The sequence below is a fragment of the Aythya ferina genome (genome assembly GCF_964211825.1).
Source record: "Aythya ferina genome assembly, chromosome: 1".
Taxonomy (NCBI): Eukaryota; Metazoa; Chordata; class Aves; order Anseriformes; family Anatidae; genus Aythya; species Aythya ferina.
In genome coordinates this window covers 153217042-153229598 of record NC_140296.1, presented here as the reverse complement: position 1 = coordinate 153229598, position 12557 = coordinate 153217042, and the positions used below count along the sequence as shown (strand labels likewise).

Sequence of the window (12557 nt, the reverse complement as noted above, 5' to 3'; positions counted from 1 at the left end):
TTCCCCATCTCTCTGACTCATGCCTGCCTGCAGCGTTTCCGCCTCTCCACTTCATCTTTCTGGTCCTCCTTAACTTCCATTCTCCATTCGCCTTTCCCTCATCTTTTCCCACTTTGCCTCACGTCTTTCAGTTCCCTTCCCAATCTTTTCTTTCCTCTTCCATCTCCCTCTTTCTTCCTCTTGTTGCTTTTGATACCAATCTTCTACCTGCTTCCTCCTCCCATTTAGTCTCTGTCTTGCTGATGAACATTGGACTATGCCCAGGCAACTCTGCTTAGCAAAACACACAAGAGGCCTCGAGTTTAACAGAGCTGAAGCCAAACTAGCACAAAGGAACAAGCGAGCAATTTGTTAGTGCATTGACCCTGTCCAGAAAGCACCTGGCCTGGTGTACCTCCATCCCATGCCAAGCCACTGGAGCAGACAGCAAGCACACGGGAACAAGGGGGCACGCACAGCGCCAGCACCGCACGCCCACACTGCCCGTGAGACCTCAGCCTTAGCAGAAAGGCTTCATCAGCCACAGCCTGGCACCTCTTCTGCTCCTCTGCACCCGTGAGCGGGTTTAGGTCTGCCTTGGCACTCTGCTTCTCAGGCAGGAGCGAAGCTCAGGAGAGAAGAGCAACGCTCGCTGCCCAGCAGCAGCAGTAAGGCCCAGCCAGCGTGGCTCTGGGCCAGCAGGACCCAAGGAATAAACACCCCATAAGGTTGACCTAGCAAGAATATGAGAGCCACGTGAGGGTCCCAGAAAAAAAAATCAGTCTTTATCTTGCTGTATGCATAACCCAAGATAATGTACTCCTGCAGCACCTGGCTAGCAGCTTCCCCGCAATTACACTCAATGAAATCCATGATTAAAACAGTTCAAACATTGCCATTTACCTCTTTATATTTACATCTCCTTATACCTTTATTAAATACTTATTAGCTTTCCTAATCTTTGCTCTTGAACTTCTATTTGCTGAAAATTAGCACCCAAAAATTAATATTTAAAATGAATTCTGGAAGTATTCATGAAAATACCGCAGCAGAATTTTTCTTATGACACAAAGCCAATATGTTTTTGTTAAATTCAAAAGCTGTCTAATTCCCTTACTCTGATATGGGTTTTCAATTGAAATCTAATTAACTGCAGTCTAATCAATTCATATTTCTTTGTCAAATAAATTTTGGTTTGGCACTGAAGCAAGAAACTTCATGACTGTGGCTTCCAAGCTGCAGCACCAGGCTTGCTATCAGTCTCTATGCAAAGTGAAGCTTTCGCTGCCTGGGGACTTTGGCCATTCACTCCTTGCATCTGTGAGCACCTGGGGTGACCAAGGCAGAAGACAACTTCTTATCCTCTGCTCTGAATTCCTTCAACTAAGTACCCCAGCTTTTCCCAATTTTTTACTTCAAATATTGATACCAAAAGCTGGAGCTGATGTTGCTATTACCCAGATGCTCCCCTGACACATGAGCCCATGGACAGCTCAAAGCTCCTGCCTGCAGTTTGTAGGGTGTCAGTGGGGGACATATTTACCCCCAAATCTTCTCACTGCTGTGGTAGGCACCAGGATGAGAGGTCTAGCAGGTTTAGATGCCTCTGCTCTGGCTGCAGAGACAGAGGCTTGCAGTGAAAAGGTGAAGCAAAGCTCATCCTCATGGGACAGGGCACTCTGACAGGCTTGTAGCTCCTCTCCAGACTTATATTAATGGGATCCTCTGATTAAAGGAGGTTAAAAAGCATGTGCATTGCTAGATCCACCCTGTTCTGGCCCTCTGAGGTTAGAGATACAGTAGTGGCCAGGGTATGTGTGGAAGAGATCTGGCCCCATGGGTGCTCTGTTGGCTGAATTAGTGGTGTGCAGAAAAGAGAGGGCAGGCAGCAAAATCCGCTTACTGCCTCGTTAGCAGGGCCCCTCAACCTACTGGTGTATGTTGTTCCCCACTTCCTTCACTTGCTCACAGCTGCAAGAAGACACAAGGTTAGGAATGGGCGCAGGCTTCAGGCAGCACCATCCACATGGGTCTTCCACGGGCACACATGGGCACCTCTTCAAAAATGTAACCTTCACAGCTACCCTGGCTCCCTGTTAACCGGTTATTCGGATCTGATCTTCTGCCCTATGGCCTTGGGTTGCTCCATGATGCAGCAGGCATGGGGCTGGCGGGCACTGCCCAGCACCAAACCCACTGTTGACTGGCTGCAAATGCCAGCAAGCACTCTGCACAAATACTCAGAGAGCGTGCAAATGCTGGCACGGCAAGCATTTTGCACAGTTTGGTGCTCCCGAGGCCAGGAAAATGCACCCTAAATAGATGAGCTGAAGTCCTTTCAGCACCTGCTGCAGAAATGATGGGATAACATCATATGGGATGTGGCCAGACATTACACAGCAGGCCCCTAAATTGCTCTGCACACCACAGTGTGCTCAGCTAAGTAGACTTGCTTATCCCTTTTAAAGTTATAGCTCATCATGCTGCATAAAGGCAACTCTCTGCTGAGATAAGAGCTGGAAGTTAGAAGCAAAGGGGAAAAAATGCCTTGCTAGTAAAACAAGGACTGAAAAAATTACATCTCCCATCTCCCCCCATCCTTTAAAAAAATAAAAAGTAAAAGTAAAGAGACTGTTAGCAAAAATATATTTTTTCACAGACTAATAAATTACTAATTACACAGCTCCAGAGCTACAATGCTTAGTATTCCTAAAAAAAATATATAAAACACAACTGTCCCCCCAGTATAAAAGTCTTTTTTTTTTTTATTTTTTTTATTATTATTATTATTTTATTACTTTTTAAAGTTCCTCTACAAGCAAAATCTTGCTGAAGGCTTCCAAAGCCTGTGAGACTGCTCTCTGGCTGCCTAGGATGTGATTATTTCACACCCCTGAACACTCAGACTTCTCTCCAAACTGAGCACTAAGAGAAAACGTCAGAGTTTCTTAACAGTTTCAGAGACATGATATGAAAAGACATAAGCAGGTTTTCACACTGTGATAAGAAAGCCAGAGGGACCGGGCAAGCTCAGATGACTGAAGACAAGTGACGAGGCCTCACTTTTGAAAACCAAGAGACTGAGCACAGGCTTCTGGATCTGCATTTCATTACTTAGCCAAAAAAATAAATAAATAAATAAATATTTGCATCTTGATCCTGCAAGGCTGCTGGTAGTGTCCCCTTTATTTCTTTTTAGTGAAGCTAAGGATTTGTGCAGTAGGGAATTAGTTTTCAGGGAGGCAAAGCATTAGAGGCAATAATTGAGAGCTACACATAACGCACACAGGGTACCGCTGCCTCCTTGTTTTGATTCTTCTCTGGTGTGATTCATTTCGTTGTGATGACTCTTTTCATTTCAATATGTTGCACATCTATGGATAGCTTTACTGGGGGAAAGCAAATGAAATAATTAGTATCATTAAGGAGGAAAAAGTGAGTGTGTGTTGGGGGGGAGGGCAGCAATTCTGATATTTCTGCCTTTGGTGAGGATGATATTTAGCCTGCTGCTTGCTGGTTTCCATCTTTCTCTGATCGCTGCTTGAAACACCTAATTGCTGTATTTATTACAGTTTTCTCTAACTTGCCATAATTTTATAGAAACTTCCATTTGGCATTGAAGACTAGCTAACCAAGATTTTCTGAGTATTCTGCTGTTTACATTGCTGCTAATAAGTATTTAATGGTCCTAGATTTTAAAGTCAGAACTATGCAGATTCTGGCCAGGTCCCTGAAGGACCACAGTTAATTAAAAGCAAAGTGAAAACAGAAGATAGGCAGCACACTTCCCTGTCTCATGAGATTGAAGTCTATCAGCATCTCAGGCCAAGCAGCATCTTCCCAGAATGGACAATTTTCTTGCCTGGGGATGGAGAGGCATTGGAGGCAGGGGGCTGATACTTCCCATCCTTTGGCCCCCTTGCCTGGGCTGAAGTGCCTTGGGATGAGCTTGAGGTCCTAGAGGTTTGAGCTGGTGGTTTCCTTGAAAGGAAAGAGTTGCTGCTCAGACATATTTGCACTGACACTGGACAGCACAGGTAAGAAAAGGGGTGAAAATTGATCAGAAGCAAGAATTCAGGAAGCAGCATCACTGCAGGTTTATGGAAAAAAAAAGGAAGTAATATCTAAGGATTTAGGGGAAGCAGAAATCAAGGACTGTTGATATGCACCATTGAGATAAGGTCATAATAATAACAATAATAATAATAATTGCAGTTAATAGAGAGCAATGTGTTCCAGACTCCCCGTGTGGAAGCTGCATAAAGCATTTCTGAAAAAAAAACAGCTTGCTAAGAGGCACAGGGAGCAAGAAGAATTGTTCTGCTCAATCTAACGGGTTACCAGACATGTCCAAGAAGGGATCTCCAGCTGTACAGAGATGCCAGAAAACCTCCTCCAAAGGCTGTGAAACTATTCAGAACGGAAAGGATGCTCTGGAAGGGAAATGAAGATATCAGGAGAGCTGTGCTGCTGTACTGTGGCCGAAACAATAGATAAAAAGGCAAACCTAGGAAGGTTTCCAAACCTCCAGGGCAATATTTCACCTATGATGTGTTTTGAAATTGACTGTTTTTCTTATGCTATGCCACAGATTATAGACAATTTCTAAAGCAGACGGACAAGATACATTCAGCTGAGCTCCTTGAGTTTGACCCAAAAGGAAAGGAGAAGATGGAGCAATCTGGCAATGAACTGCTGGCTGGGTCAGCCAGGTAGGAAGGGAGACTTGCAAAGCATCGACCTACCCCTGGAGAAGCAGAAATATTAACCAGCATTTCATTAGAAATGAATTAGTTTATGCAGAAATGAGAGATAGACCAGTCAGTAGACTGTTAAATGAAGAACCAAAGGGGAAAGCGTTGAAATTAAGAAAAATGTAAATCCTTACAGGGCTTCCATGTCAGGAACAAAACTAATCAAGGCACTAAAAGATGTAGAGAAGAGAAAAATTGTATCGTCTGTACACCAGTGCCAGGGGCCCGAGTAATAAAGAGAATAGGAATTGTTCATTTTATGAGCATAAACAGACTAAATGGCAATTGGGAAGCCTGGTGGGAAGATTCGCATGAGAGGAATATTAAAGTCAATGATTTTAACCTAGCAAGGGAGACTCAAGTGGACAGAAAGGGAGGGGGTGTAGTGCTCTTTGACAAATTTCGAGTACAGACTCGGTGACAATTTGGAAATTAAGAGTTAAGTTATGGATTAATTTTCTGCTATTTAAAGCAGAGAATTCCTCCTGGCTAGAGGGACGGGCTGGCAGGAGCTTCATGGAGTCCGACAAAGGCAAGGTCCTGCACTTGGGCTGGGCTGACCCACTGCCTCAGTACCGGGTAGGAGCTCTGCCAGAAAGGATCTGGGGGGCAGCAGGTGACATGTGGCCCATGGTGTACCCTTGCAGAAAGGAAAGCAGAAGCCATACGAGGCTGCACTGACAGGAGCACAGCCAGTAGATGCAGGAAGGGATTATCCCCTTTGCTCAGTGGTACCTCTGCAATGGTGCATGGCAGGAGAGCAAGACAGCAGATATAAATCCAACAGGGAAGGGAGGCTCAGACTAAGTATACAGATAAATAAGCAGTAGGGCAGAGGCCCAGAGAGGTAGTTCAGTCTTCATCGCTGGGGCATTCCAAGACCAAACCGGACAACTCCAAGCAACCTAACCCGAGCTAGTTATTTACCCCTGAGCAAGATATTGGACTGGACTCCTCATAAGGTCCTTTTCCAACCTTAATTATATTCTTAGCCTATGAATATGACCAGGTATATACAGATCACACTTGAAAACAGCTCTCTTGGTATTGCTCTGTAACTCATAGGAAAAAGAAAAAAAAAAAAAAAAAAAAAAGAAAAAAGAAAGAAAAAAACTCCCCTTATCCATTCTGCAAGAGTTGGATTTGGACAACGTACTGGGGTCACCTAAGTATTCTTACAATTTCCCAGCATTTACAAAAAAGTGCAGCATAAATTAAAAGCTGATTTTTAGAACCAAAGATGCAGAGATGGTCAATTAAGATGTACTGGTTTGTTGTTGGTTTTTTTTTGTTGTTTGTTTGTTTTTGGGGGGGGGAGTGATCAATAAACTTAAAGCTGGGACTACTTAATTACATGTGTCATGTACATGCCAAGTAAGATCATCAATACTACTAAATATAATTGGTGGATTACAGGGGTCATGTTCATTAAGTTGAAAACACATGGAAACAGCCATGCGTCAAACCTGTCAGGATAAAGAATTTAATTCATGAACTATGGACAACAAACAAGTATTACTTAAGAACATTTATCAGGTATCCAAGAAGCTACAAGAGAGACAAGAAAGCTGAACTGGTTAAAAAGATAGTACAAAATGAGCAAAAGCAGCAATATAATGAAAGCAAGAAAGGGGAAGCTGATACCAATGAATATAAATTAAGAGATGAAAAATCCAGAAAATTTGTAAGAGAACTGAACAAACATAAAATGGTACAAGTCAATCACTGGAAGAAGAAAACAGAATTGTCATGAACAGTGTAAAAAGGCAGAAACATCAATAAAAAAGAACAGTTCTATGGGGAAGGTCAGATGATAATTTTTTTATAACAAAGATGGTAATGAGCTGCTCTCAATTGCAGCTGTGACCAAGTATTTTACCTGTACCTATCAAAATAAGGATACTCTAAGATAAGCAGGGTTGGACAACTTATATCCAAGAGTTTTAAAAGAGTTGGCCAAAAAAGTCCTGGACCAGTGCTGTTGATTTTTGGTTAGTCTCAGAAAACTGGGAAAGCATCCAAAGGTCAGAGAAATTCTGGTGCTGTGCCAGTGCTTTAGCTACACGGTGATCTCAGTAGGCTGACTGGACTGATGCTGATCACAGCACAATAATGAAATCGTCAGTACGTGGCTTTGATAGATTACGGATTAAAGGTGGATAATAAAATTAGCCATAATCAACACAGGTTTAAGGAAAAATAGACATCATCAAACTAATGTGCTATAATTTCTTATGAGATTACAAGTCTGGTTCACACAAGTAATTATGTTGATAGGACTGGAATGATATGAAATCGTCATGACATACATTAGCTAGAGAAAAACTGGCTAAGTAATAGGCCTCACATGCAACAGTAAATGGGGACTTATTTGTGAGCAGATGTACTCCTGTAATGTACAATTCTTGCCACTCTGTTCTTTATTTATTTATTACAACTTGGCAGAAAATTTAAGAAAAAAAAAAATAAAGTGGATTTTGCAGTTGAAGCATATTTTTAAGAGAACAGAAAAGAAACAAAGAGGATAAGCCAGCAACACAGAACAGTATGAACTGCTTTGGAAATGCAAATAATATATATGCCAACACAAACGAATGCAACACCACATATCTGGGAACAAAGTTTGCTGTCCCTACTAATAGGAAGGGATTTTCTTTCTTCAGAAGAGATGATTGTGAGGTGGAAAAAATAAATAAATTATATAAATAAATAACAACTTGGAGCCACTGGAGAAAGTAGCTGCATAAAATAACAGAGAGGTGTTGTGACTACGTAGCTGAATAAAGAGACCATATTAGCAATGTTTAAGGCAGTGAAGTGACAACTTGCTCTGAGTGTCTTGCTCTACTGTCCACCACAGCTTTTTTAAAAAAGCTGTTAAACAAACCTGCAACCGTGTCTTAAAATGACAAAATACACAAGTCACACCATTCTCATCAAAGTCAAGGTTAGGATGGGATTTGATCAGTTTATGAGATCTACGTTGTGGTGTGGTGATGGAGAGAGGCAAAGAAGGTATATCTCTGGTATATCTCTGTGACAGATATACCAGCCTCTCCCCAGCTACTGAACTAGTTAAGGAAAGATTTTGGATGTATTCTGTGCACAGATCTGTAATCACAAGCATCCCCCTGGTCACGCAATAAAGCCCTATCCCCTTAAACTAGCTACCACCCATACAAGTAGAGTGCAAGTTGCTAGAGAAATGTCTAACTTAAACGCCTAACTTAAAAAGGTGATGAGCATTATCCCAGAAATAAGTGACTTCTCCTAAATTCATGTAGAGAGTCTGGCCTAAGTTTTCAGCGTGACTGATTATCTCAGTTTTCAAAAAATAGTAGGCTCTCAACTTTAGGAAGCTGCCCTTTGAGTTGCTGCAGATCAAGCTCTCCAAAAGCACCCATTGCTGTGGGAAACAAATGACGACAGACAAGACATGAACACAAACACATGGGAAGAGGGACTCCCACTGGGACAGCTGGTGACAAACAGCCTGCATGAAACGTCTGGGAACCTGCAACCTCCCGTCACCAGCAAGCAGTTGGGAGCCAGAGTATTGGAAAGCCAAAATTACAGCCCATTGCTTGGGTGCACAAGGGCATGGCCATTCAATCCAAATTCCCTCTCTCCATTGAAGGTAACAATGAAGGAGAACATTGACTTAGGACTGTTGTTTTGTGTTTTTTGTTGTTTGCTTGTTGTTTTTGTTTTGTTTTGTTTTTGTTTTTTTTAATCCTTTCTGGAAAAAAAACGTGTTGAAGGTGGCTGGGGGAGGGAGTGTGCAAGAGGGGAGAAAGTTCTGGTGATGTCAGCTCCTATCGCCATGGAAACTGAGCATTTTTAGTGACAATGGAGTCTTCCTCCTTGAGCTGCTGGGTTGCGTGGGGAGCAGGGGCAAGCAGGGCAGGGGCACACAAGGGAATTCAGCTAACTAAAACTATAGCTTCTGGCTTTCCAAGGAAGCGAGGAGGAAACTACAAACGAACGCCTGAATACATGGCTTATGTAACCAAAGCACTGTCTGGGGCAATAGCAGCAAATAATCATTATGCTCTTTGATAAAACATGCTGTCATGCAGCTAGGCAGATGGAGGTATCTCAGCCACCCAGGAGCACCCGACAGAATGGTCCCTCACCTGCACTTGGCTTTTCCAAGCTGCGGTTCACTCTCTGAACCTTTGATGCCTTGCTTGGAGCACCACTTATGTATGTATTTTCAAAGGGAGAAAGGAAGAAAAAAGGCTGGGAAATACGGGCCTTATTCTTGAAATTGAGAGATACTCGAATGTCTTCTAGGCAGTGCATTACTTTTCAACATTATGGATGTTTTTTTAAGGGTCAAATTCATGACCTCCCTTGCAGTCCTTGAGAGCCCAGGACAATGAAAAAGATAAGGCCTTTAGATTAAACTGATTAGCTTATTTTCAGGATTTAACACACTGGCATGGAGAAAATATGCAAGACCTGATGCAGGCTGTCTTCCCTTAGTCAGAAGGCTAAGGCAGCATTTGGACCCAGAGCAAGGTGAAGCCATGATACAGGTGTGGGACCAGTCAGGATAAAGTCTGGGGCTTAAATCTGAGGTTAAATAAAAGCCTACAGTTTTTATGTAAGGGCATGTTTAAGCCTCTACTTGGATTTGATTTAAACAGTGCAGACCGTTTTAATGAATTTCAAAGAATAATGAATTAATAACCATAAGCTTTTATAACTCAAAATACATTATATAGTCATTAGTTCTATATAACTAAATGGGAAAATCTTTCTTTAGCAGAAGTCTTTTGAGATCAGATATTCTAATGAGATTACTATCATTTCAGCCTGACACCTTATGAGGACAATTGTATAGAAATCAGGAAACAAATTTCTTTCAGTTTTGGGCCTGAAATGAAAAAGTCCTCCACACTGATTATTTTATATCTAAGGAGTTGATTCTAAGTCTCTTAGGCGTTGAAAAGAGTTCAGATGTGAGCTTCATTTCTAGTACCACTATCAAATGCGCAAAAGGCTCTTTATTCTCAGATTTCTCCATCAATGACGGCAGATGAAAGGGATAAATGGGGTTTACTTGCTTCTGATATAGGTAGCAGGGATTTCAGAGAACCAAGCAAGGTTGAGGTGGGAAGGGACATGGTAGCCCCCTGCTCAAAGCCCTACTCCAACAGGGCCACCCAGAGCAGCATGCCTAGGACCACGTCCAGGCAGCTTTTGGAGATCTCCAAGCAGGGAGACTCCACAGCCTCGCTGGGCAGCCTGTACCAGTGCTCCATCACCTGCACATCAAAGAATGCTTCCTGATGTTTAGATGGAACCTCCTGTGGTGCAGTTTGTACAACACTCATTTTCATTTGTTTCCTGCATGGAACAAACATTTGAACTCACTCTCTTTCATTTAGCATTGCCCTACTGATTTCTTCATCTCTCCAGATAGCACTGCTCACACACCATGGGTACTAGGCAGAGAAAGACCCCCATTCCCAAACTTTTTACACCCCAGCAATGTGCTGGCTATCGCGTTCCCACCTGGAGCAGAGCCTTCCTCCCATCCTGTATATGTAGAACATCACCCCAAGGAGAAGCACCTTGGGCTCTGAGGTCCCCTTTTCTAACACACTTATTCTTCCCTTTCCTCCTCAATATTTCATTTTCCATGCACCCGGTTACCAGCACCCTTTGCCACCAGCACCTTTTGCCACCAGAAGCTCAGGCTAGAACATGCAATGATCTGGTTTTTCTCACCAGCACGTGTCAGATGCTTTAACTTTTCCTTTCCTGATGAACTCACAGTCCTCATAATGTGATCCCATTTTAAATCACATGCTAATCACAGCAGACTCAGGCACAAGAAAGGTCTTCCCATCTCATGCACGTTGCTTTAATTCACAAAAAGCTACAGCTTTCATCTGTCTGTCCGCCTTTCATGTACAAGCCGGCTGAGGATCAACCTTCAAACTTTTACAACTGAACTGAGTTTGAAAATCTCAGCTCCCCCCAGAAGCAAACAATTATACACCACTCCAGAGGGAACAGCTTTCAAGTCTTTCTGTAGAACAACTGTGTCAAAAGCAAATGTAAAGACAGCGCTGTTCTGCACCTGAGGGAAAAGCTCTGCAAAGAGAGCTTGAACTCACTGCTGGCTCTGTCAGTAATACACGCACTTCCAGGTGACAGTGAATGCTGGTAATACCTTGCTGGGAGGGAGAGGAAAGTGGGGGGTTTCTCTCTGAAAAGATTTCAATTCCTTTTCTGTACTAACAGCAATATTACATAAATTTTCTGATTTTTTTTTTTATCTTTTATTATAGCACAAAGCAAAATGATCGAAAACGATCAAATCCCAAAAAGCACATGACCACTGGTATTAGAGAAGGACATTTTGCTGTGATTCCACAGGCACATCCTGGTAGGCTTTTCACTTCATATATGCAGAGGAGAAATCAGAGCTTCTCCATAGTAACTTATAAAAAACACTCAAATGTCAACTCATCCCAATAGTATCATGGGTTAGGCCAATGCAAAAAAAAGACAAAATGCCCAGAGTTTAAAAAACAAAACAATACAAAAACACTACATTCCTAACTTTGAAAGGAACTGTTCCAGCTGTTGCTGGAAACAGAGAAGGCATCTTGGTTTTGTTAAAAGTTGTACCTCCTCCACTCAGACATTAACAAAAACATTTCTGGGCTTGCTCTTCAGCTGGTACAACTTAACACCCTCTGCTGAAGTTGTGAGATAGACAGCTGCACATCAGCTGGAGAGCTAAGCTACCTTGTCTACTGTTTATTCCATAGACTAACCGCAGCATATCAGATTCAATTTTGCAAATTTCCTGGAGTAGCACCAGAGTGGAAACTTTCCCATCAGTTATACCATGGCAAATCAAGAGTAGCATCATTGGCTTTGCGAGGATTTACTTTTACCTTCCATCAGGATATGAGGGGCTTAACCCTGCTCAATACACTTAGGGAAAAGCATTCATAGTTGCCAACAACCTTCATATGCTCTTCAGATGGGGAGTTTTTTCAGTTCTATAAAAGACTCCAACAAACACAGAACAAATAAGCACAGAAGCTGTCAACCTACCCAGCCATAACAATGAAGAAGTCCAGGCGGTTCCAGGTATCCCCAAGGTAACACTTCTTGCCAAAGATCCCCAGGGCCACCATCTTTAAAACCATTTCCATTGCAAAGAAGATGAAGATGAAATCATCAAATACCTGCCAATCAGAAAAGCAAGAGCAAGTTTGACAAGCATTCTCAGCTTTAAAATACAGAAAGTGAAATAAATGTGAATTTCAGTGCTTCTGAAAATGAGTTAGGGGCAGGGCTGGACAAGCTTTTCCACTCAGCACTAGTACCACAGCTATCTGCTTCTTAAGCAAGCAAGACGGGGCTCTGTTTTTTCTCTATGGATGAAATAATTTATGTAGACTCAGGGCCTCTTTACATGGACTTGAAAGAAGGTGGTGGCTCAGAACCAGCAGGTCCAAGACCAACCAGGAACACACAGACATTCCTGGCCACCTAGGAGGTACCAATGGCCCCTCTTAGTGCGCCTGTTCTTTCTTCTCCTTGTTGGCACCTTGACTGCCATGTTACCTCTGGACTCGGTAGTACTCTTGCTCCTCAGCAGAGTAGCAAATGCATTGGGGGTTGTTATTCCCTCCTGTCTGGGCGCCATAACCACAGTTATTTCTCCGTGAGCTATGTATCTTGTAGCTGCCTGTGTCGGGAAGACCTGCCTTATGCACAGGACCAGAAAGGTTAACAACTATTCCGTATTGCCTGGTCACATATAGTCTTCATTAATTATCTTTCTCTAAT

General features: G+C 42.6%; 1 protein-coding gene across 6 annotated transcripts in view; it reads right to left on the bottom strand.

Moving 5' to 3' along the window:
* CACNA1I (calcium voltage-gated channel subunit alpha1 I) overlaps window positions 1-12557 on the bottom strand; it is a 146410-nt gene that overhangs the window by 70587 nt on the left and 63266 nt on the right. For 5 of the 6 annotated variants that reach the window (XM_084506730.1, XM_084506731.1, XM_084506729.1 and 2 more), the window contains one exon: window positions 11817-11950. In XM_084506730.1, coding sequence (XP_084362856.1) covers window positions 11817-11950 — 134 coding nt within the window. Of the gene's footprint in view, window positions 1-11816; window positions 11951-12332; window positions 12413-12557 lie in introns of those variants that run through there. The other variant, XM_084506733.1, reaches the window with a different exon arrangement.